Here is a 26,618-nt window from a genome sequence, read left to right on the forward strand (position 1 = left end):
TTATAAGCTCAACAAGATTAATATTTTCAATGAAACTGCATCTGAAAAACTGCCTTAATTCTGGTTTATGGCTGGTACTGTAGTAATCTGCCAAGGCTTTACCTATTTGCCTAAAACAGTTTGTTAAATGTCTTCAGAATTCTAGAGCCAAAATCGTGTGTTAATGAAAAGCAGTGATGATTTGCTTTGCTTTATAAAACAAAACATCAGTCTCTAATTTCTAATAAAAAGCAATACGAAGTGGAGTTGGAAAGATGAGGTTGTTGGGCAGTTGATATTACCTAGCAGTGATCTCTGTCACTGATGGTTTGCAAGTTAATCCTTCCACTCAAAGAAGAGGAGACAGAGTGAAAGGGCAGATATATAACTTGAAAATGAGTTATCTCAATTTTCCAAAGAATATTAATACATGGTTTGATGTCCAGTTGGTGCTCGGCAGGAAGCTCAGTGCAGCAGGCATCATTTCTAGGGCTGGCATTATTAAATATCTTCCTGAACAACCTGGATGGAGAGGCAGAGTGCTCCCTTGGGAAATCTCCAGGTGATTCACAGCCGAGGGGATTGTGGTGCTGAAGTTCAGAGGATCCCTCACAAACCTGAGGGCTGGGCTAACAAACTCCGCAGAGGGCAAGCACAGCAGCTTTGCACCTGTTTGACTTTGCAGCCATTTGTGGACTCTGCTGGAATTAAAAAAACTAAATTCGTAGTCATTATTTAAATAAATAATGCAGGCTTTCACACTAATTTAAGAGGCTTTAGTTCAGCTCACTCTAAACTCTGGTGCTCCCAGTGCATCTGGAAGAGTTTAGGCTGCAGAGGGAGGATCGATTTGCAAAGGGGCTGGAATGGTGACTTGGAACGTGTGGGCTCTCTTGGCTGTTCCCAGGCTGTCTGACAGTTATAGGTGAGGGATATTTATGTGGCTGCAGGGGGAAAATAGACACTGTAAATTGGTATTGTATAGAGGCAGATAACCTTTCAGGGGACAATAGGCTGTTTCATTATATTGGAGCTTGCAAGTGGTTTGCTCTCTTCAGAGAGCTTCAAAAAGCTGAATTCCACTTTGCCGTTACAGTGGGTTCCTCTGTTATGTGGTAATGTTATTTGGAGGTGAGTCTTGGAGAGTGAAAATGCCTTAAAATGTAAAAATGGAGTGGTAATGTAGTGTTGTGGGTGTCAATCTAGTGTACCTCACGATGAGATGTTTCATATCTTTATTTTCATTTTATTCTAATTGAGAAGTGAATCTGATGTTTGAAAAGCCATAGATTACAGATGCTTATGTGTTGGAATGGCTATTGTCAGAGTGCAGGGGAAAAGGCACCCTGTTGTTTCAGTCTGTCAAAAATGATTTGTTGAAAATTGACTTTGAGTGTTTGTACTGGAGGTCAGAGTTCCCTGTAGAGGGCTTCTACTTCCGCAGAAATATCTAGAAGTGCTACAGTTATGCCTTGCTATTAAGAGAATGATTTTGTTACAAATACTTACCTGGCAGTGCTTTTGATTCATTAAAATGGGAAAAATAAGTGGAGCAAAACAGCTGGGACAATTTCTAAGTAAATTCATCAGTCATTCTGGAACTATGCATTTAAAATACCTATAAATAATAGAGTGCTCCATCTAAATGGAAGCCTTTTATTGATATGTAAGTACAGTGTCACCCTGAAGTTTCTTTTTTAATTTATAATTTCCTTGTGTTTAGAATCAGATCAGGCAATTCATATTATTTCCAGCTTTTCAACTTTATTTTAGCAGCATTATTTTGTATGGTGTGTGAAATGAAATTGCTGCACACAGTTGTTAAGCTTTAAAATTACTTTCAGGTAACAAATAATTGTTTTGGAAACTCTGAGCCTTCACTCAATTTTTTAATATTATCTCGAGGACTGACAAAATAATTGGATAATTTCAGTGGTTTGCCATTGGCACTTTTAAATTCCTTTCATTCATATTGTTACAATATATTTCCCATGATGATGTTCCTGGGACTGCTGATCCTACAAAAGACAGGACAATGGAAATGGGGAGAGTGAAATACTAAGAGCCCAGTTTTTGGGCTTTATTGTCTGTTTCATTCCCTCAGGCTTACAAAGAATAAACAAATTGCTTATGTGCGCATATAGAAACAAACATTTAGGTTTTGAATTTTGTTTTAATAGATAAAAAGATGGCCTATCACAAAGTGAATGCAGACCAGAGAGCACAGGGGCACTCTCCATACCTTGACAACGATGAGCTCCAAGCCACAGCGTTGGACCTGGAGTGGGACATGGAAAAAGAGCTGGAGGAGCCTGGCTTTGACCATTTCCGACTGGACAGCGCAGCCCAGCACCACCTGGGGAACTCACAGAGCCCTGACCTCGACCTGGAGCCCATCCAGCCTTCCTCTTCCCCAAAGGGAAGATTCCAGAGGCTCCAGGAAGACCCTGACTACATCTCCCACTACACGAGACAGGCACCAAAGAGCATCCGCTGCAGCTTTTTTAGGATACTGAAAATATTTTGCACTGCTTTGATTTTATTTATTTTTGGAATTGTGATAGGTTATTATGCACGCAAGAAATGCCCTTCTCCCCCAACATCTCAAGAACCAAATAATCCTCAAATCTACCATGAAATTCTCAAGGAAATCAAAGCTGAAAACATTAAGCAGATTTACAGGTACGTACCTTAGCAGATTTTTTGTCTAAATGCTCTCAGGTGCCACTGTTAAGTCTTCACCTGATTTTTTTTTAGTGTGGAATCTTATTTACAAACACTGCCTTTTTTTTTTATGTTCAGTTTTATCATGACACTTGGGAGATGTTCATAAGCGAATTTACAAAATACATTTTTTAATAATGCAAATTTGTGCTAACCATAATAGGTTTTGCTTCAATAATGTTCTATTGCTAAATTTATTATTATCTTTAATGTAAATGAATTGAAAAACACAGATAATTCAAATTGAATTGAAGTACAGACAATAGAACAGCTGTCCTAGATCCAGCTACTGCCAAATAACACTATTGAAAAGCAAGGTTGATATGATGTTGTGTAATATTTGGTGCTTTAAGAAATCTCCATCTAATTTTTGCCACAAAACTGAACTCTGTTTTTTTTTCTCTATATGGTAAATTAAACCTTTATTCTCTATGGCTTTAGGATGGAAAAATTGACCTTTGCACTCTGAAAGATGGTGATTTTTTTATTTTTTTATTTTTTTATTCCTGCTTTAAGAATGTAAGTTTTTGTTAAATACCTGGGTTTGACTGGGTTTGATTTTATTATTTCTTCAATGTGGAATCCTTTCACTTCTTTGACAGTCTATATAACATGTTTGTACCAGAGTATAATCACTTTTCTGTAGCAGTGAGTGTGGAAGAAAATAGGTTTTCCTGCCAGCTTTTGAAAGTTATGGGGAGGGTAGAGGAGCTTATTTTTGGCTTCTGGAATGCAAAGTTCCTTTTTCATGTTAAAGGTAATGAATTGCAGATTTTTTGACCAGTATCAGTTCAGAAGCAGCAGAACTCCCATACCTGAAGTTAGAAAAGATTGTTGTCATGGTCATCCAAAGAGATGTTACTGAGTAGATCAGAAATACATCAGAAGTAACCGCATGGGTGTTCTAACAATATTTGTCTTTTATTGTATTTGCTAAGCCAAGTCTTAAATCCTGTAGTGGGTAATAACATGTTTTGAGCCAATGCTGTTACTAAATTCAAGAGAAAAAGGGTTTCATGTCAGTTTTCAAGTACTGAACTGATTCTACTTCATACAAATCTAATTATTTTAATAATGGGAAAGGGTGCAGATTATGAAAAATGTTGATTTTTAATGTAAAAAGATATCTTCTTTGTCTTTCAGAGAGTAAATTGAACTGAATTCTGTCATTAGTCTTCATCACAACCAAAGTATTGCAATAAGCAATTGCTAAGCCCTAAGATTGGATATTACTCAAATTACAGCAAATTGCTGATGTGTCTGTCAGACTCAGGATAATACTTCAGTACTTTGTGCTTGGGGACTGGGAATCACTTGCCATTCTATTATTTCAAAGGGTGGTTTAAAATCATCCCTTTTCAAACTCTTTATCACTTGTCAAATGATTTCAGCTTGCTGTTAGGATACTACTGAGAATCTGGATTTTAGGTAAAATGAATTATATAAATACTTAGAAACTTAAAAAATTTTGGTAGTTGCCATCCTGTAACATAATTCTTAATACTTGTTTGGGTTTTTTTTTTCCAATTTAATAGCATGATTTCAATAAAAGCAGTCCAATATTAATTCAGCTACCTATCAATTCTGTATATAAATATGTAATCAATGCTTTTAGTATACTGCATTACCCACAAGGTTTTTCCTAACCCAGCATTTTGGTCTGAGACAGCTTTTATCCCGTATTGTGTTCAGTTGCTTTCCCTCAACATCTGTTTGGCAGGAGTCAGAGTGACTGCAATGAAACCTGGGTGTGTGTAGGCCTATGAATACAGAACATGCAACATATGCTGCTTGGGTAAAAGGAAAAAAAAAAAACCAAAACAAACAAAAACCACCCAAACCTGACAAAATCAATACATGTTATTTGAAAACTTCCTTCAATAAAATAATTTGAGTTACTAGGAATAAGTGGCAGCTGCTTAGCTTGCAATTTCTAAATGTTACTGAGCATGTCATTAATTGAATTTTCATTGTTTATTCCTTAGACCATGTTCAGATGGTATGGGAGTTTGCTAACAGTCCTGTAAAGGAATTAGGAGGAAAAAAAGCCTGTTTAAGAGACTCAGAGGTGCCAATCATAGGGCTGGAGCAGACGTCACCTTAATGTGCTTGAAGGTCTGGGGTGGGAGCTTTCTGTTGGGGTGAAATCTGCTTGTGGTGGGATGATGCTTTGAGGATTTAACCCTTTGCACTTCTAAAGAGGTGGCAGAAGTGCTCCTGGGAACTTGTGTTGGTTTTGTTTGGATTTGGACTGGATTCTGTGTGAGTTGAATGAAGCCTGTCTACCAGTCCCTGGTGGGAGTGGAAGTGGTTGAGTCCCCATCCCTGGAGGGATTTAAAGGACGTGGAGATGTGGCATTTGGGGACATGGTTTAGTCTCTTTGTCACTCAGCAGTGCTGGCTTGATGGTTGGACTCAATCTTAGAGGTGTTTTCCAACCCAAACAATTCTGTGATGGTGTGGGATATCTTCTCTTTGTGTTCATGGGTTGCTGAACTGGGATATTCAGGTTCTCCACTGGAGGCTCCTGGTGGGCTCCTCTTTTGTCAGTCCCATCCTGGCTGTCTGCATCATCCCAGCTCCATGTTAAGGTTGTTTTTTATCCCCAGCAGACATACTAGAAATCATCAGGTAAGAAAACTGAGTGTATTGGCTCTGATTCCTTCAACTTTGCACCTTGTTTTCCATGAAATGGGAATGCTACGGAATTTCTGTGCAGTTTAGCACAGTTGTAATTACTGGTCTTGGCCAAGTTGCTTAATCAGTGGTACAGCCTAAGTCAGCATTATCTCTGTGAGCCTTTTTGGACACCTCTCCCCACCCTCTCTGGGGAGGTGCTTGTATTGTTGACAATAAAAGGTAGAAATCAGTTCATTCCTGATGTTTCAGAGGTTTCAAGATGAGTTCTCAGAGATGCCTGAAGGGGAAAAGTAATTGTCACAAGAAAACTGAAAAGTTTTTCCTCACCTGGTACACTGCATTTTAAACTGGGACAAAAAAGAAAAAAGGGACCAATATTGTTAATAGGATTCAGTCAGTAAAACAATTCAGGAGTGTAAATACTACATTTTTTCAGTTATATATTTTTGAAGGTAAACAATCTGCTCCACAGTAAAGGCAGATTCAGGTCTGGTAAAATCACTCATGATTCTGTAGACATCTCTGGCTGATGGGTAATTATATCTGTTTGTGCTATGAATATAACTCCTCACAGTGTTCTTCTGGAAGATATATGACAAAATTTAAGTTCAAGGTAGATGTAGCTTGTCTGCAGAAGGCCTTCAGGGTGAGTATGAAAAAGGCATAAATCCCACATCCAAAAGAGGAGGAAGTTGAAACACGGAATACTTTGGGCACTGCTTACATTTATATCCTTAACCAGCAGAATTTACCAGGGCTAGAGATGGATAGAGGTGGTAAAATGGACAGGCAGAAAGCAGGTTATCTCCTGGCACTGGTGGGTTGAGTTCTTGCAGCCCTTTTGGAGAGCTTGTCAGGAGGGCACGGCTGGAGAGGAGAGACCTGTGCCTCGAGCCACGCTCCCTGAGGAACGTCTGCAGCTCCAAAATATCATCATCACACTGGGAAGGGCCCTGCTCTCCAAAGGGATGAATACGTTTAGATGTGGAAGTCTCTGCCGTTTATAATAAATGCTGAAGGTCGTAAGAAGCAGACCTTCAAAAATACAGAAACACCCACTGCCGGCTTTGGTAAGCAGCGTGCTGCTAAATTCTCAAAAGTAAATTTGCAATGAAAATGTGCATAATTTTCAATGAGATCTGACTTGTTAAAGCTACTTTTTAAAATGACACTGAGATTATCACTTAATTGCTTTTGAAAATTCAGCTGTTTTTTTCTCTCTCACTCTGTATGATGTATATAAAGTATTTCAATTTTATTGCTTCAAAACCAAATCAAAATGAAACAATCCTATTTTATTTGGAAAATGTGGGGCTATCATAATTTTTTAGGAGGTTTTAATTTTGGGGCTGGCTTCTGTTAATTAAATGGATAAACAAAGATTGATGTTGAATATTAAGAATAAAAGAACCAGGCAGTCGTGTTGAAGTCAGTGATAACTCTGGCTGTGCATTATCAGATTAGCAGATTGCTCTCGTGTAGTTTTGTAGCCTTATTGAGCTTTAATCAATAATTTCTTTCCAAAATTGTACATCTTGGTTATTATCAGATTCACAAGTTTTTTTAGATAGATCTCCCCATGATTAAAACTGGGATGGGGGCACAGAGGGGAGAATCTTTGCTTTGCTCTCCAGCCAGTCTACAGAGAAACGCCTACATTTCAACTCTGCTTTTCATCCTGCGTATTCTCACTCAAATGCTTCCTTCACTATCATGTTTTCCCCCTCGAGCAACAGGGAGGTTTAAATCCCTTCATAGTACATCCAGTTGTAACTAACTGTCCTTTAGAGGTGTATCTGTTCCTTATTCCAGCTGGTAATATCACCTGCAGGATCTCCCAAATCCATCTCTGGCAAGAATTGATTTGTCACTGGTGCCTGCTGCCATCCATAACTTAAGCTTAATTCTTCAAAGGCTTTGGGAGAGCAGGCAGCAGCTGCTCTCCTGTGTCATGATCAAGGAATAAAAGTGCCAGTGCAGTGAGAAAAGGACTTTTAGTTGTTTTTTTTTTCTCAAAGTGAAGTGAGAAACATTCCATATCCAAGTGTTTCTTGTTCCCTGATCAGTTGTAATCAGTAACGTTAAAACCTTGGGGCTTCAAATCTTCTTCCCAGGTAAAATCTGTGAAATACATACCTGAGGAGCAGAGAGAGCCTGGAACTTCTAGGAAAACTGGAGTTTTGGAGATTTGGACTGAATGAATTTACAGGCTGGTGCTTGGTGAATTGCCCTTGTCCCAGGAAAGAGGAATCCCTGCAGGAGCAGAGCCTCCTCAGGTAGGATATGAGGAAAGGAGTGCTCAGGTCACTGGGCAGAGAGCCATTTAGTGTCCACTCCTATCAACAGCTGCTGTTAATTAATAGCCACACCTGACATGGCTGCTGGGAGCTGTGTGCTGGCCTAGCTCACTTGACTCATGGTTAGTTTTGTCCCCTATACACAAATTTTGCTTTTTGTCACACTGACAGCTGAAAAGAGCATTGCAAAAAAAAGCAATTCTCAGTGGGAACTCATCCTATTTCCTCCTGGATATCAGTTTCAGGTATTTCTTGTGTTGCTATCAAAAATGCAAGTATTTAATCTAGTTAAGCTCAGTCTGAAGCCAGGCCTGCTTCATCTTTGGAGATGGATGTTGGTGTATTCCCAAGTAACCAGGAGCTAAGTGAGCTCCCTAGATCCATTTCATTCCCACTGCAGAATCACTTGGGATTCTCTTCATTCACATGATAATTTTGAATGTGTATTTCTAAGTACAAAGTCCCTTTTGAAAGGAGATAAGAGTAATATCAGACAAGGGAAAGTTCCCACTTTTCCCCCTGCCACCTCCCCATTGAAGAATGGCTCTGCGAACATGGGGAAGTGTCTTTTGTGGAAGAAAGATACCCTGTGTGACCCAAGTGCTATCTGTGGAACAGAGACTTGATAAATTTAGGCTTCAGATACCCACTTATGTCAAGTATGATTTATTTTTAAACCAAAAAATAGGTTATATCTGTACTTCAGAGGTGTTAATAGAAAGGCTTGTCTGTTTTATAGTTTTCCTTAGTTTCATTCTTTTTTTAAATTTAGTTTCTTTTTCTTTAGATGAAAAAAGGATGTATTCTATCAATATAATGCATGAGAAGGATGTATAAATTTGATCCTGTTAGGGTCAGCTGCAGCATATGCTTATAATATTTCTTTTCTTTTTTGAAGAAAAGTCTTAGGTTATGGTTTACTTACCATTGAAAGGACGTGTTTCAAGTCCACCATGTGTTCCACTGAGAACAATTTTTCTTTTCAGTTGATTATTTTTTTAACAGTATCCATAGAAATGTATTGATTTTTCGATTTGGAAATAATTTGCAGTAAAATCTGATTTTTTGTGTTGTAACTGTATCCTTTGTAAATTAAGTACATACTGATGCCTTAAACTAATTTTCCTAAGCAATGCGTGTTTGATTTCCTAGGCAATAAGTGTGATATGTTAATGAATTAGAATCAATAAACTACATTATGCCACATCAGCATAATAAGTAATAAGTCCCTTGATAAATTTACAGTCTGTCACAGCTTAGATGAATGGCTTTAGTCTTGCTGCTGTACAGTGCCTCATGTTTTCCATGAAAAAGTGACACTGGTTTTTGATAGGCTATAAAGTATAAATTAATTTTGCTCCAATCACTTATTTTTGAATTGCATAATCTTACTAATTTTAAAGATTACCTTGCCGGAATTGCCTCACAGTCCTCATAAGAGGAGTGTGGTTAGGGCTTAGAGAGAGAACCAATTTCCATGGCCATTAGCTATGTGCTTCTTTACCATCACTGCTTAAAGTGTGGGGCAATTTAGTCCCAATTAGAGCAGCAATTCTGAGTGGTGACAAGTGCTGCTTTCCCTATTAGATGATGAAATGAGCTGTGCCAGCATGGCTGAGGGAGTAATTTGCTTTTTAAAGGTCTGGTATTCCACATTCCTGCCTCTTTGGGGTAACAGAGGGATTGAGGAGGGCCTGATGATGCCTTGAATCCTTCTGTCAGCTGGGCTGCCCCGGGACATTTTGCTCTCCACTTTGCCTGTAGGTGTCTGGTGCTGTTCGAAAAGCTCAGATTTTCAAGAGATCATTTGTGTTTCAGGGACAAGCTGGAATGGATGGCAAAACAACTATGGATTTTAAAAATCCATCCACTTTAAGAAACTTTTGGCAAGTGATAGACTTTATACTTGACTTTACCTGGAAAACAGAAATACTTGACTGGAGATTTCTGAGCAGCTCTGACACTAATTCTGGCTAAAAGGCAGTATTTAGAAGCTAAAGAGTTATTTACATTGCCATCTATCATTTTTCTAGATGTAACCAAACCACATTTTTCCTAACAGAAAGTACCTGAAGGAAAAAAAACCACACAGCTTGCTGAGATGACGGCCAGTTTTCATTGTAGGCCACGTGCTTCCATTTGGTAAATACCACAGGGTGAAGAAATTGGAAAAAGTTATCCTTCACAGTCCAGTCCTTGCAACTCAACACAAGGAGAATCAGCAATTTTGGCTGGTGGTCCCAGGGACGTGTTTGTAATGATAGTTAGGAACAAACCTTGCAGAACAAACCCCCTTAATAATTTAATTAGTGACACATGGACTGTCTCCTAATTGCCTGAACAATGCAGGAGTTTCTCCTGTCTCTGCCCTGAACTTCCCAGTGCTACTGTGTGCTCAGAGGGTGGATTTTTCTTCCGAAGAGGTCATTCAGCAGAGGGCATTCAAAGAGTCCCTAAAATTTCTGAAGCACCAAGCCCTGGCAGATTCCTGTTCAGGATGCATCTCTTATCAGCACCGTGTGAAACTGAAGTCCATGGATACTCCTGAGATCCAGCCATTCTGTGGGATCTGCAGTTCCATGGTAGGCACTGCAACAATAAGCAATTAGTTTCCTGCCTGTACACATAAATCAAATTAACAAAGCCCAGAGGGGAAGGAGTTTTCTCAGCCCTTCTTGGTGGTGCTTTGACAAGCAGTTCCCTGCCATCAGAACCTATGACAGCTGTTTGCTGGAAGCCTGATAAGTCAGCCTGTTGCTGAATTTAACTAACTGCAATTTGCTGTACTGTATTAAGTTACTGTTCCTGCAGAATTTGTAACTGAAGGTTGCTGGGGAACATTGCTCAGGATCGATCAGGGATAATGAAATTGATATTGTGTGAATAATAATCAATTTTAATGGTGGTATTCTGCAGTAGTCTTCCAATAAGGGGCTTCTAGTCTCAGTTCAATCTCTTTGAAAGCTGATGAGTTTCTGGAATGAAACAAATATGGATTGCATTGCAAAGCTGGGGCTTTCCTTGGCAATATTGGAACCTTTGGAGTGTAAGACTTTTCAAAATTAAAGAAGTTGGCTTTTTTGAATTTCTACAGTACTGTTCGTGGACAAGAAGAAATAATGCCTCCTGCTCTGTGTGTATGTCTGATTTCTCTCGGTCTCAGTAATGGGTGATCTTTAAACATACATTTTCAAGTCTCATCCTTCATATAAGCTGATGTTTCCTTTCTCATCCTTTATGTAAGCTAATGTAGCCTTTGGAGACATCCAGTTGCCACAAATTTACATATGTTCCCGTACAAGTTAAAATACTGACTCATACTCTGCTTGGTTTATTAGTATTTCCTCAAGGTTGAAAAGGCTGCAATTTTCCAGTAAGATGGAATTTTCTCTTTCCCTTCTTTTTTTTTTTTTTTTTCTAGGGAAACGTGAAACTTGAAAATTGAATTGAAATGTCACTATCAAAACAGAATGTTCGAATAATTCAGAAGCAAAATTGTTTGGAAATCTTTTTCCTTGGAGACCTCATGATTCTTGTTCCTTTTTGGGGAATTTGGGGGTAGTATGCTGACAGTTCCTCACAAAGCAATGTCTGGTCCTTGACCAGCTTAATGTCTTTATTTCTCTTTTGTGAAAATTTGTTCTTTAACAGAGTAGAGAAGATAACAAGGACAAAAATGAGCATTAAAAATAACACTTTAAGATCTTATTTGTTTTACTTTTTTTTTTTTTTAATGGATACTCAATCTTCATTAGCTATCTGGCCAATTAAGTGGGTTGTATGAGGCTTCAGGAGAAAGGTCACTATTGCTGAAAGGGTCAGGACCCCATCGCAGATTGACTTCTCTCCAGGAAGTTTGGGAAAGCTCTACAGACAGAAGTTTGCAATAACTGTAGTATTTTACTGAGGTCTGGGTCTAGAGAAAGAAAGTGATTTGGAAAGTGATTTGCTGCTACTTCAGGTGACTAACTGAAGCCCACAGACTGGAGAAGCCCAGGACTTGATCAAAATTTGGAGAGGTGAGGCAGTGAGAAGAAGGGTCAATAGTTCAGAATGTGCAAGGAGCCCATGAGAATGTCAGTGTGCCTTCAGTGGACATTGTTTTCTCTGTGCCAGCTGGGCAGCTGTGCTTTAGCAGAGAGCTCAGATATTTACAGTTACACTTGTGGCCAGGCTGGAAGGTGTTCCCAGTGCTTCTGGAATCTGTCTCCTGTCCAAGGCTCCATGAGCCAGGGCTGATGCAGTGCAGATTGAGAGCATTTAATTATTGAAATAGTTGGCTGAGTGCTATTTGTGAGTAAAAGGTGGTAGCTCTGGGAAGTCACTTATTTTATGGTCATTTGTTAGTAATTGTTATTGAATGCTTTTATTTTCAATAGATGCCAGCCTGGGTGATGGACCTTGTGATGTGCATTATTAAATAAATAGGCAGGCTTCAAAAAAGGCCATACAGGGCATGAACAAAGTTTCTGTTCCCTGTCAACTATATAGGGAACAAAGCAAGGAGCTGAATTATTCATAACATGCTTAGTGCAAGGCAAATGGAACCTAGCAAGTAGTGCAAATAGTGACCTAAAATATACAAATGGTTTTCTTCTGTATTATAATGCCTGTTTTTCTTTACTAATATTTCTGGAAACTATTTAAGGAAATTAAACTCAGTGACAAAAAAAAAAAAAAAAAAAGAAAAAAGTTAAATCTGCATGGTTCCTCAGGATCCTAGCAGGGGATATTATTTTTAAATTATTCAGTTTATGTGCTAAGAAGATAGATAAGGCATGATGTTAATACACGTATTCATTTTGTTATTGTGGAAAATGTGTGAGGTTTTTTTTTTTTTTAATTTAATAACTTTTGTAAATGCTGTTTCCTACAGACAGAAACATATCTATTTGTATAGCTATCCATTTCTGTATGGGGTTTTGAGCCTGTGTGAATACATAGGTGTAATCTTGCATAACAGCTGAAGGTCTGTCCTTCACACAGCACTTCTCAAAGCAGCCATACGTTCAGTGCCTGGCACCACTTCTCCCTGTGGCCGTGGCTGAAGCCTGATTGCCTTCTGATCCCAGGGCCACAAGTACTTCTTGTGTTCATAGTTCCTTTGAAGTGGTAAAAACTCCAAGTACCATGATGGCTGTGTTATAAATGCCCAGAGAGTTATTAAAGACACAGTCCTTAAATACAAATACAGCTTGGGGGGCTTATCTCATTCATGTTGACAAAAGTATTATATAGAACGTAAGATCAAGTTAATTGATTACAGTGCAGCACTATTTCCACATAAAAAAGATACCCGGGGGACAATCCAGCCTTAAATTACAAGTAGAAGTACACAGCACAGAAAAGCTGATGAATGGAACCAATTCCTTTATGGCTTTGTTCTGTTGTTGGGTGTTTTTTAGCCAAACTGTCGTAGGGTTCAACAAGGCAAAATATGTCAATGGCATAGAAAAGGTGAGATTATATAGTGATTTCTATTTTTTTCCCCTGATCTCTGTTTTTCATCAGTCTTTTCAGAGCTTGTATTGAAGCATGCCAAGATGAATAAAATATGTGACTAACTTTTTGAATTAATGCTTTTTTTCCCTTTCTTCTCGAGCTGTTTTTGCTAGGATGCCTGAGAGTGCTTGATATTAATAATCTGTCCTGATTAACAAACTGAGCTAAACCAGAGGATTTGGGCTTTGGTGGCTGCAGGAGCTGGGTGCTGTCACAGAGCTCCTGAACATGAACACAGAGCTGTTCATGGCACTGTGAACACGCTGGGCATTATCTGGGATTTGCAGCTCTTTGCTAGCAAAATGTATTTTTTTTTTTCTTTTATTTTTAAGAAGCAGACTCAGTTAAAACAAGAATAATTTGGTATTATTCTAGAAATACAAAGCTAAATAAATGAAATCCTCCTTTAGTCTTGTGGATTTGGAAATGGGTTTTACATGCTTGTGTCGCATCCTGCCTGGATTTGTCTAACTCCCTTTTCCCAGTTTTTGCCAGCACTGCAGCCTCAGCAGTCGTGTACAGATCACAGATTCCTGAGGAGGAATGAGGCTCATAGAGGGCTGGGTCTCTCTTCTGTCTCTCTCATTTCCTCCTGACTCAGTGTGTCTTGACATTAAAAAGGTTTATCTGTGTGGGAAACAGTTAATCAGATCAGGTTGAGTCATTGCAGGATTAAATGTTGGCGGTAGGATTGGATCCCTTCCCCTCAGTTAATGTAATTAAGACTGACATTAAAGATCAAATTATCCTGTATCAAATTAGGTAAGTGAGAACCTCTTCAGTGACATTCCTGCACAGTGCTGGCCCTGCCTTGCTAAGGAGGCTGTGAGGTCCTGCCAGAGGATCCCCAAGGTGCCTGGTTGCTCCAGAGCTCTGGGTCTCCTTGCTGGAAGGTTCCTTTTGGCCCAGCTGGGCTTGCTGCCTCCTCAGTGTTGGCAAAATTGGCTTTGGGGGAATGCTGGAGTTTTTCCAGCAGGACTGTGGAACTGTATGTACCAAATCTAAATGCTTTGCTGCTTGGCTGCCTTTCCTCAGGGACCTTTCCTGCACTGCCTCAGGGAAACCCCAGGGTTATCCCAGGGCATCTCAGCTGAGCTGGGCACAGCAAAGGGTGTGATGGCACCAGCATCTTCTGACTTCCGAGGGACTTCATGTGATCCTCCTTTGCTCGTGTGTTTGGTTTCTCCAGAACAGATGAATCTCTTGAGATCTGGTCCCGTTTTCATCCTCTTAGACAAGAGCAGCTGGCAGTCCTGCAGCACTTGTTAGCACACACAGAATCACCAGGCTGGAAAAGACCTTCGAGATCACTGAGTCTCGCCCAGCCCTACCACCTCAACAAGACCATAGCACCCAGTGCAACATCCAGCCTTTTTTTAAACACATCCAGAGATGGTTAGCATATAAGGATTTTCTGTAATGGTTTCCTTACAAACTTGCTCCAAATTTATATTATCCTCCAAAGAATTCAGAATGTTTGCACTGAATTTTGGTTATTGAATAACCCAGTCTACCCCAAAAGAATTAACTTCAGCATTAGTTATATACTGGATCTCCTGGTACATAAAGACATTTTAACACCTTTTATTTATTGTGGGTTAGACACTGGTTGCTGGCTGCATTATATTATGTGACTCAGTTCAGCAGAGGTAGAAAAGAGATTTATCTAAAGATGAGTGTTAAGTATTTGTTATGTGCTGTTGTGCCACTCATGGAGAGTGACTTTGGGATGAGAATGGTGATATTCCATCAGTAACTGAAGATGTATTACCCCAAAGGAAAAAGAGTTTCTTTTTCCAGGATGAGAGGAAAGCTGTTTCATACACAGAAGGATGGCAATAATTGCAATAAGGTTTCCTGTAGCCATACATAAATAGTTTCAGGTTTTTATGCCAGATTGTGATACAGGACGTAAATAGTGCTTCATAAAACTCCTAAAAAGATAACTTAAAAGAAAAAGTGTGACCTTATCAAGAATTGCTGTTGCAGCTATTCCAGAGGCATCAAAAGTATATTGTAGTACTGTTTTTAATCCTTTAAAGAGATGACTTGATAGTAATAGAGAATTAGGGTTCCTTGCCAGATAGCTAGGAGATGTCTTAATGCTTTTTCTTTTTGTGTGTTACAAACAATATATTTACTTCTCCTCAGCTGTGAACATTATTGAAATTTGTCAGAAAATGTCTTATTTTATTTTGCCCACACCAGTGTTTGAAACCTTGGAAACATTGGTGTGTGCTCAAGATTGGTTTGCTGTTATTACAGCTGAGAGGGAGCTGATGGATCTCTGTTAGCACAGGTTTGAGACAGAATTTGAGCTGCCCTGGGAATATGTGAGAATACAGTAAAATCAAATGTTTTTTACTTACAGCATTACTTCAACAATAGCTCTGTGAGAGAGCACATTTACTAGGCAGGGAAAATTGCAGTGAGTACCCACTCACAAGTAACGATCTGGCTCAGATTTTATGAAATCGAGGAGTCCTGGTTTGATCTTGAAGGCAAAGTAACAAAGTTTTCAGTTGCTTTTCCCTATTTACCAGAAGAATTTCATACCCACTGGAAGTATTGTATCTCACCAGCCTTGAATACATGCAAATGTTAAAGTACAGCATCACAAAATAGTTATCTCTTTAGCTGAAAGTCTGAATTTTCAGAGAAGGTTTAATTATTTAGGGAAAGTGAAGATGGAATGAAGAAAAGAAAAGCTCCTTGATGGTATTTAATTTGCCTTTCAGAGTGTGTGTTCTATAATAATGTTTTGATTTAATCAAATTCATTATCTGTATTTTATTTTTCCTTAAAAAAAGATAAAAAAATCTAAACAAAAGACAGACATGAATTATTACACTAATATTATTATGCACTGGGAATCAAAATGCCTGAGCTAATGCTGTTTAGACCCCTCTTTAAAGAAATAATCAAATACATTAAATTAATTTTTCCATTAATATCATGTGAAATTTTTCTCATTTTCTTATATTAGCAGATCTCAGCAGAAGGGACTAGTTGACTAAATGTAGATTCAGCACTTCAGTAATTTAGTAATTCAGTAAATTAATATGGTTCCAGTCAGAAAGAACTCAAAAAAACCCTAATAAAAATAATTTGGAATGAAAATGAGTTATAAGTATCATTTTTAAGCGGTATGTTGACAGTCATGGAAGTGGAGCTGTGTTTCTTAGAGGAGGATAAGCCACATGATGAACTAAGGCAAATTGTATCCTTTTCAAATGCTCCTGAACTGTACTTCCTGGTTTTGCCACTGAAACAGAGCCCCTTCAGTTTGCAACTCTCTTTGTAATGGTCTAGATGTATAACTAATTATTTAATTAATGAAGTCCTCTTTCAGATCATATTTTTAAAAATTTCATTATTCTTTTTTTCAGGTTTCCTAGTATGCACTTGTTTTCCTGAATTTTCCAGATTTGTTCTGAATTTGCAATTGTATAACTTAACTCCTTAATTTAAATTTCCGTTATTTATAGTTAGCAGTGGAAATATTTTAATATTTTAATTTTATTAGCTGAGATATCTAGCATGTCTTTTCACACTTGAGGAATATGGAATAACACACTTGGATTTCTTTTTTTTAACTCGGAAATAAATAAAATAATCCTAATTGTCCATATTTTCTCAGAGACAAGCCCCAGCAGGACTGAATTTGGTTAATTTAAAGCATTGATAGGCACTTAATTTTTGAAATCTTTTTAAAAAGAAACACCTCTGTGCATAGGGGGACCAGAATAACTAAAGACCATGAATGTATGGATTTTAAAAATCTGGTTTATCACGTGTCTAGGCTGGGAGCTCTCTGGAGTGGTGAGTGATTTTATTTGAACTCAGATTCCTCTGTTTTGAGGCACTAAAATGCCAATAACCAGTAGTAACACAGCCTTTGTTTTCCTAAAAATGAATGCCTGCATGTGTAGCTTATGCTCCTGAATTTTGAAGGCAGCCTTTGCCATAATTGTAGAAGATGAGAAAATTGTGAGCACAGAGTTGGAGAGAGGGTGAAGCTACTGCTGCTAAGGAAACTTTAATTGTTGAAGTTCAAGTTAAAAGGCTGAATATTCAGAATTGTATCAGACTGCAACCCCCCTAGAACTCACTGGGTATGCCATTTAAAAATGATTGGGCACTTCAGTTTAATTTGCTTGAAGGTGAAGAGCTTATGAGACATATTTGAACCCAGAAATAATTCTGACAGCTAATTTTTACATGCATGAAGAAGTAGTTTTATAGTGGAAACCTTGACTTTTAGTGCTGTAGAGCTGTCACAAAGGCCCTAATGATTTCTGACTTAATTATGTATCTGAACACTTAGGTTGATCTGCATTCACTATCCTTCAGACATTCATGTCCAAGTACCAAATACTGGATGCAGTCTTTGGCTGTGAAACCTGCTTTGCTTTACCTCTCAGCCTGCTGAGATCTAGCAGACAGATTCTGTTCTTGTTAGGAGTTTACATCTCGTTTAAGCCTCCACTCACACCTCCCTAATTTATAAATAAACTGCATAAGCACGTTAGACCTCACTTGCTGCTTGTGTTAAATGCTTTTGGGCAACTGTTAGGAAAAATCCATCTGTATTTGTGACAACACCCTCTGTGTGCCCATCACTGTGTTGGGTGAGTGGTTCCCAAAATGGTTTTGCAGCCCTAGGAATCCACAGTGGGTTATTGAGGAGGAAAAGAGGAGCAGTGAGCTCAGCAGTGCTGGACTGGAGGGATGCTGCAGCAGCAGAGCTGCTCTCCTTGTGCCTCTTCTGGGGAAGGGATGTCCTGGGCTGACTTAAGAAAAAAAGAAAGTCTGGCTACATAGGATAGGGCAGGCTCATCTCTTCCTGGTTGTGGAAACAAAATGGTGAAGGAGTCATTAGTAGAAAGAGACTTGTTCTTCTTACTTGGTATAAACCTGTTGGTTTAATAGTTAAGGAGTATGAAATAAAAAAAGTTTTAGCATCCATGGGTTTCAGGCACGTTTATGAAAGGTTGTTACCCTTTGGCTACAGTTAATTCCATTTTAAATATGTTTATTTTCACTTAGAAAGTTCAGCTGGAGTTTGGATTGCTTCCCTGCTGAAGATAATTTGATTTCAGATTGCAGCAGTTTAGAAGTACATAGACAGAAGAAAAATTCTTCCATAAAAGCTGCACTGTGTGTAAATCATCCTGTCCAGGCAAAGAGTTTGGTGCTAAGATGCCACTTATGCGTTAAGAGTGAATGATTTATGGGTTTGAGATGATATTTTAGGATTCTGCTGCCCATGCCTGTTTTTTAATAGCTCGTGTGTCATCCAGCTGGCACATACTGTGTCTGTGTGTGAAAGTCAATGTTAAAAGAACTTAATGAAACTGAATTTTCAGACAGAAGCGTGTCGTAACATTACTATTTTTTGTGTCAGACATGCTAAATCTCATCTCAGTTCTCCTTAGGTTGGCAGAAATGTCAGTCCCAGAGTGCACCGAGCCTGTTTGGGCATGATGCATTATTTGCTGATGCTGTTTTCTTGTTTACACAAGTGGATTTGCATGGCTTGGTGCTCCAAATATTGGACTACTGAAAACCACCTGCATCTGCTGAGGTATTGAGACTAAAGCTCTGGAGGCTGGCCAGGTTTCTGCAGTGCTTTTGCTTACGTGGTTGACAGTAACATCTGGTAACGCAGATGTTGAGTTCTGGAGAGCCATAATTATTCTGGGAGCAGGGAGAAGTTGTCACACATAGTTATTATCATGCTACTATCACAGGTATTAGTATCAAAGAGATCATTTTGTTCTTTGCTGACAGCATATGTTTTCTCAGCTTTGGAGACGTGCTAGTTTGATGCCATGGAATACGCAGAGTAAAAATTATCTTCGAGTTTTTAAGCAGTTTGAAGGTTAAAGAAGACCAAAGAGACTGTAAATGCAAAATATTTTGTTTCTTCAGAATACCAGTTTCCCTGAAACTGTAATTGCTGCCAAAATATGTTTCACACTGTGCCCTGGAGCTCCTCATAAATAAGTGGGATGAGGGAATAAGGGAAGGGTCTTAGCTCTGAGCGTCTCATTTGTGTTAGGGTTTTGGTTTTACTTTGGTTTGGTTTTGGGTCTTTTTGGGTTATTTGTAAGTTTGTGTTTTAAAACCCCAGACACATTTTCAGGCACAGGATTATTGGAAGGAATAAGACAGCTGAGATGTCGGGAATTTTTGTATTTACAGAGGTATTACAGACCTAATATTTGAATCTCTACTAGGAGAGAGATTTAAACTCTACTAACAGAATAATTCTTGAAAATTTAATTCAGTTGGTTAGCTTGATATCAGGAATTAATCTATTTTTTTAAGACACATCTTTCAATTGTTACTTCCTGTATTTCCATACTTATTTATTGTTTTTACAGTAAATACTGAGTTTTTATCTAAAAGCTTTGTATTTGAACATCTGAACACGAGGAACTGTGTATCTTGTTAAATCCTTCCAGTCAGTTTGATGCACAGTACAAAGTTTTTGTTTGCAGTAGTGACATTTAAAAATTACTTAGCCAACACAAGTTTCTAATGTGATTAGAAAGAAAAGTTTACATGAGCCGAATGAAACGTGTTCAAAAATCTCTGCCCTATCTAGGGCAAGTTTTTTTTTTTAATCTTACACTTGCATATGAGAGGTGTGAAAAGAATTTGAGTAAGAGGGACCAAATAAGTAGGAGTCCCAGGCTAAGAATGTGAAGAACCATAAAGTTCTCTTAATGTGTTATTCTGTACAGTCTAAATCTGAAATTAGCAGAAGGAATTTTATAATCTGCATTTATTCAGCATTAGAAATGGGTGGGTTTTTCTCTTTAAAACACAACTTTATTAATATTTGACTAAAAATGAGGATTCTTTAGTTGAACATCTGAAGTTACTTAAAATTGTTCTGGAATTTTCCAAATTCATTAGCTCTCCTGTTGGTGTAGCTCTGCAAAGTGCTCAGGCAGCCCAGAGGAAAGTGAGATCACAAACAGGTCATCATGGAGTTGTTTCTCACAGTGCCTTATTGTGCTGCCCAGACGTTTGCTCTTTTCACTTTTGTCCTCAGTTCACATTTACATTTGAGGCTGTGCTTAGCCCTGGCAGAGCACTGGGACCTGATGACTGGGATTGAGAATCACCAAAATAATGGAAGACTCTTTGTCACCTGGGGTCATACTTTTATACTTCGATTTAGGTGGTTTAACGAAGCCCTCTCAGGTTCTTATCTTTTACACAGTAGTGCCTGTACACTGCTCTGCTTTCTGCTGGCTTTGTGATCCTCACGCAGCCATTTCCTCCTTCACATGCCACCATTTCCCAGGGAAAGTCATTTCTGTGGGTTCAAATTGACTTTGATGGCAGCACTGAGTTACTTTGCCACGTGTTGCATAGGAATGGTTACCCTGAGACACAGATTTTGTAACTCTCAGATACGGTTTGCTGGTGCAACAAGCGTAAGCGATTTAGCGTCGTTTTCTGCCCTCTGGTTTTACTGCTGCTGGATGAAAAGGGCTGTTTGCTTTTATTCTCGTGTTTTATTTGTTGAGCACCATGTCTTTGAACTGTACTCACACAGTGCACTAGGTCAGTGTTTAGTTTCAGATGCTTCTCAGTTTCCCTCATGTAACTGCATCAGTCAACCCTGGACAAAAACTCGGGTCATCTTCCACAGAATGTTTTTCCCAGGATTGTATAACTCCGTGTCACCAAGGGAATTCCCATGCCACTTTGTTAGCTCACATGTCAACATCCTTCTGCCTTGGTCCTTCCAGGTGTTTTCTACCAGCTTTTTCTTCTTGGAAGTGTGGTGGCCAATTCTCACTCCCTTCCAGAAGAGAGCAATTACTTGTGATCCTGCTGCTGAACATCTCCATGAGGAGCTGTGCTCCTGGGAAAATCTGACTTAGAAAAGAACCCGAGCTCATGAGAGCTTTCTTCAAGCATTGGCAATTAATGTCTTACTAACGACTTTCAAAGTAAAGTAGGAGCTCCTTCTTTGTAAACTTTTCTGTGTGTGCCAGACACAGAATGGTCATTTGAGGGCTGTTTTTAAAGAGCGGATTTTGCCAGCCTTGCTGCAGCGGGTCTGCAAATTTATCAGTTAGCTTTCCTCAGGAGTATAATTGCCAGATGCTCTCTGATGCTCATTAAACTGGAGTCAACATCCCTGTAAAATCCATAAAGATGGGTTGCAATGCTGCTACCTCAAACAGGTAAACAAACCCTATTGTCAGCACTAAGAACTTCAGTGGTGGCTACAGCACAGGAGGCATCTCCATTGCAGTGGCCTTCTGTGGGGGAAAAGAACCCCAAACTAGTGAGGAAAAATTAACATTTCCAAGCTAACAATATTTTTTTCCTATTTACATACTCATAACACTTCATACTTGTATCACATTGATGATGCAGAATATTAAATTCCAGAAAATGTGAATTTATATTTTCAACAGCAGCAATATATTGGATACAATGGTAAATTCTGCCCAGTGAACATTAGTCTTGGTATTATGTGTAAGATAAACAAAAGAGTACTGTATATTATATCTAGTACTATATATATAGTACTAGATATATTATTATATATTATACCTGTAATTTTTATTTCAGCTAAGGAAGGTGGGTTCTGAGAATATGATAGCAGAGCAAGCTCTCTTCAAGACAATTTTTCACTTTCCTCATTGAAAAAATGTTCTGATTTCAGACAAAAATTGGCTAAGAATTTTGAAGCTTAAAATATAATGCAAAGTTAAATTGTGTCAACAGGAACCACCTTTGAAATATTCTATTTTTGACATGAGAAGTTAAGAAAATATTGAAATGTGTATTTCATAATTAAACTATGCCAAATTTTATAAAAGGCATGGACTGCAACCCTGTTAATTAATTAAAAGCAGCAACAGAAAGGCAAGAAGGTAAACAGGAGTCCTTTTTAGCATCATCTGAGCTTTCCCAGTTAAGGCTTAGCCCTGGTTCTGAAGATCAATAAACTTCACAGATCAGGCATGTAATTGAAACTGCCTCCTGTTCTGTGCCAGTGCCAAAGGCAGCAGAGCATTCTCTGGGAACTCACAGTCAATAATTACGGCTCACCTAATGATTGTATTATGCCTTGAGGTGTTTCTGACTATTCTGCAAAAAAAAATCTGTGGGTTTTTTTTGGTCAGGTAAATGCATATTTCCGTTAAGCACCTAAACACATCATTCCTTCTTAAATGTTGCCTAGCTGCTCTTCACAATATTTTTATTAAAGGAGGGGAAAAAAAAAAAAACTTTTATCCATCATTTTTTGTGATACTTTTGCATAAACGGGAGGTTTAATTGGGTGGAGAGGGCAAAGAGCGCAGGTTTCTTGTGGTGGCAGATGTGACATCTCCTCGGCACGGGGCACCTGCAGTGGCCTTTGCACCATTTCCAGCAGCACTGACCAGGCCACTGGAAGCCTTGGAGATGCTTCCTTCACAGAAAACTTTTGGTCTCATATCACAAGGATGTTTTGCCCCTTGTAGACTCCAGTATTGGTTTTCAGTCACACAAAACCTTTTCATGTTTGTTGAATCTTTCAGAGCCAAAGCTGGACTTACCCTGGAAGCTGTTGATCCATGTAGCTCTTGTGATTATTTCTTTCCAGAACTTAATTATTTCAGGCTTTATTAATGATACTGGTGTAGCTATTTCCCTCTGCTTTCACTTGAATTGCAAATCATGTAGAACCATAATTTAATACAGAACTTTATTTAATGAAACAAACCTTTTTTTATCGCTGACCTGTACTGTGCTATTCCTTTAATAAGCAGCTGTTCCCTTTTGAATTTATAGTGATTGGTTTATTACTGCTTGTTTTAAAAAGACAGCAAATATGTCTTCATATTCCATTTAAACTCAGCTTAAATTCAAACAGATTACTTAAAAAGGAAATAAGAAGTTACTGCATATTCAGCTCATGCAATGAGTGCACAAAGTCCAAGAGACTGCCTGTTTTGACAGAAATAACCATTAGACACTCATTTGAAATTTTCTTTAAACTATTTCCTTTTATCAATACACATCAGATTTTTGTGGGTTTCAGAGAGACTAGGTTTTACTTTTCAGTTGATAACATAATTGCTAAACAACCTTTGGTGATCAATAAACCTGAAAATGAGAAATCTTTTGTCTCCTTTTCCTGCCTTTAGCCACATTGGCGTTACTAATTAAAAAAAAAATCTAACCAAAACAAAAACACTTACTTTAATGAATCAGCTGTGTTCAGGTGAGTAACTTGGAAAATTATCAGCAGAACACATGTATAATAATGAGCTGATGTGCTGTCATTGTAATATGGAAATTTGAAGTTAACATGGCTAGGTTGTTGCATATCCTCTTCCAGTTTTAATCCTTACCTCTTTGTGTGGGTGTAAATAACAATATTATTTTCTTCTGGCTTTAGTGTTAACACCACTTTAAATGAGTACACTTATTTAAAGCTTTTTTAAATTTTCTTTTTCCAATATCTGATCAGTGGTATTGAATGTGTCATATTGGCAGCTTTAGAAAATTACAGCCTCTGTGAAAGTTCTCTGAAAATGTTTATTCCAGGTAACATTCTTGCTTTTCTCTGGAAGACTTCTTAGTCACCAGGAGGGTTTTGGTCATTTTTCCCCCCACCATGCTTCTTGACTTCTGATTATGCTTTTGTGAACTTCATGGGCAACAAAAGAAGTAATTTTGTGCTGAATTGAGAGAGCCATGCTTTTTGAAACTTTCTGATGACATACAGATACTCCTAAATTCTTACTTCACTCTCAGTTTACTCTGGAGCAATTATTAACACTTTTGGTAGACTTTGGGAATTCAATGTGGTGTTTTGGGTGCATTATTTTTTTCCCAGGTGTGTTTTTCAGTTTGTGTGCTGGTGATACTGAATTGAGATGAGGAGCACTGGAACTCACAGCTGTTAGAATGGTAACAGACATTGATTGTTCAGCTCCTCTTGGATCTCCTGGGTTTGGAAGTTGGAGTCTGGATTTAGCTGGAGTGTCAGACAGGAAGACACTCATTGCACCAAATCCAGGAAGAAGGACCGTGTGTGTCAGAGCTTTGATGTGACTGACCTTGATTTCCAAGTGATTCTAGGAGTGAGTGGAAATGATGGTTTTCCATTATTTTTCTGCACGGGGAAAAGCTGATAGAAATTTTGAAAAATTACATTTTGGAGGGTAAAAGGGTGGTTAACACCTTTTTAATAATACTCAGTTGTTATTTCCATTTCAGTTTTTGACTGAAATTGAGGCTTTTGCCCACCTTTTGAATCTGTACTGACTGACTCACACATTCTGACTGCATAAAATTTGCTGGGCTCATAATTTGTATTTAGTGGAAAGGTCACAGTGGATATCTTCATAGAAAAGGAAGAAAAGTTTTGTTTCTTCTGGCTGCAGAGTCCTTGGGCTTGCTCAGCTGCAGCTGTGTGTATCTGTGGTGGCGATATGCTGTCAGCACAGGTGTCATAAAAAGTGAGGCCAAACCTGTCAGACACACACATTGAGGATATATCTGCCTTTGAAACTATCAGTCTGGAGGAGGCTGATAAGACAACCAAAAGTAATCTTGAGTTGAGAAAAGAGAGAGAGAATAGCAGGATTTAAGATGATAGGGGAGAGGTGAGGTAAACAAGAAAGGAAAGCTTGGGGATGACAGGTTTGTACTTTAGGTGTTAATAAATAACATCCCACCTCACACAGCAACGTCTCTCCCTGGTAATCCCAGAGTGGCATTCCAGGAGCCCAGTCTGCTCCTGTGTGGCCTTGTCCCTGTTGGTGGCTTTTTGTTCTGCTGGCAGCCTGCTCTCTGGGAAAGGGAAGCAAGAAGTGGGAATTTGGGTCACTCCTCTTGCTGCCTCACCTTGGGTGTGAGGCACATCTCTTCCCTGCCTTTCCAAAGGGAAGAGATGCCAGAAGACAGGCTGATCATATCCTCAGTAGGCACCAGCATATGATGATGGTCAGGGAAGCCAAGCTATCGCTGGTGCCATGTGTTGATCTGTCCCTGACTTTCTTCAGGCTGCCCAGCCCTGGAGCTGGGGGGATAGTTTGAGTCACAGCTGTAGGGACAGTGAGATGTGTGACCTCAGCACCAGGATCTCCAAACAACAGGATTTCCTTGGCTGCTCCTTGCAGATCCTCACCCTCCATCATGGCTTGGATGTGTGATGCTCCCCTAAGGCATGTTTGGGGTTTTGGGCAGGGCATGAGATTGATTTGTTTTACTGATTGATTTCTGTATTTTCCTCCCTACTCCTTACTTAGTGCTCAGAGTATTTCTCTTACGTTTCCATTTACTGGGTAGTGATGAGTCACTGTCTAGTGCTGTCCTATCACACCTGTTAAAAAATTACACCTGTTTCTTGTAGATAAGGCAAGAAACAAATTACTCTGGGGTGCCTTTCTCTGACACTTCATTTGTCTTCCAGACAGTGCAAGGGTAGTTACCTTCATGCCAAAATTAATTATGGGCAACTCTGGAATTCTTAATCTGTCAGAAGCAACAGGAGAAGAAAACATTTTATTCAGTTCCAAAGACTGGGTGAATAAGAAAGAGATGGGAGTTTTCCAGACATAAATAGAAGTTTTCTCACCCCTATTTTCAGCTGATTCTGAGTTCTCACTGAAGTTGTAATAATTTTTGCTTTCATCAAAATTGCTTTCCTGTGTCTTAAATTAGCAGAACATGCTATAGCAGATGGCTGAAGAGTTAAACTGTTTTCCCTGTTTCTGCAGTAACAATGCTTACAGCAGAACTGTACACTCCTTTGCTTGCCTTGTGTTTCAAGAAAGAAATGCCTTTTGAAAGAATAAATCTTGCACTGGCTGGCTATCATCTCCTAATCTAAAGACTGTAACTGGTAACTACATAAATTACTGTTATATTCTCAGCACAGTTTCAATTGAATGACTTTATTCCTCATAAAACCACTGCTGTATGGCTTTTCCACCAGGAACGGTGTGCAAGGGACCGCTCGCTGTGTCCTCGTGCTGCTGGCCCAAATACTCCCTCTGGTCTCAGTGCAGACAGTAACTTTAAACTGTATTTATTTGTTTGGAATGAGTCAAGAGCCACAGGAGGGGTTGTGGCTTTCCCTGTTCATTCCCTGCGAGTGCCACATGATGTGCCCTCCATCTGGTGGCAGGAGCACAATGGGAAAGAGGAGGACTGAGAATGCATTTACTGAGAGAAGTAAAAGCCTTTCATTGACTGTTGATTTAACAAGGTAATATCCTTGCAGTCAGAAATTAAATTGTTAGCCTAGGGGTTTTCCAGAATAGGCTTGTTTAGAATAGTTTTCTTTATATTATAGCAAGCGAGAGAGGTTTTTCCATCTCTTATTATATCCTTTTCCTCCCCTCAGTGTAAATCAAAGGAGGGTTTGCAGTGCTCCAGACCCCGTTGGTTTTCTCCTCTCTTTACAGAAACACAGCTCCTGTGGTGTGGCATGCAGCA

The 26,618-nt window shown here is 38.9% G+C and overlaps 1 protein-coding gene across 3 annotated transcripts in view; it reads left to right on the forward strand.

Moving 5' to 3' along the window:
* The window catches only part of NAALADL2 (N-acetylated alpha-linked acidic dipeptidase like 2), a 310,270-nt gene that overhangs the window by 84,757 nt on the left and 198,895 nt on the right, over nt 1-26,618 (forward strand). For all 3 annotated transcript variants that reach the window (XM_068200323.1, XM_068200322.1, XM_068200321.1), the window contains exon 2: nt 2,160-2,661. In XM_068200323.1, the coding sequence (XP_068056424.1) occupies nt 2,160-2,661 (502 nt within the window). The remainder of the gene's footprint in view (nt 1-2,159; nt 2,662-26,618) is intronic.

This window comes from Anomalospiza imberbis, chromosome 10 (assembly GCF_031753505.1).
Source record: "Anomalospiza imberbis isolate Cuckoo-Finch-1a 21T00152 chromosome 10, ASM3175350v1, whole genome shotgun sequence".
In the NCBI taxonomy this organism is placed as follows: Eukaryota; Metazoa; Chordata; class Aves; order Passeriformes; family Viduidae; genus Anomalospiza; species Anomalospiza imberbis.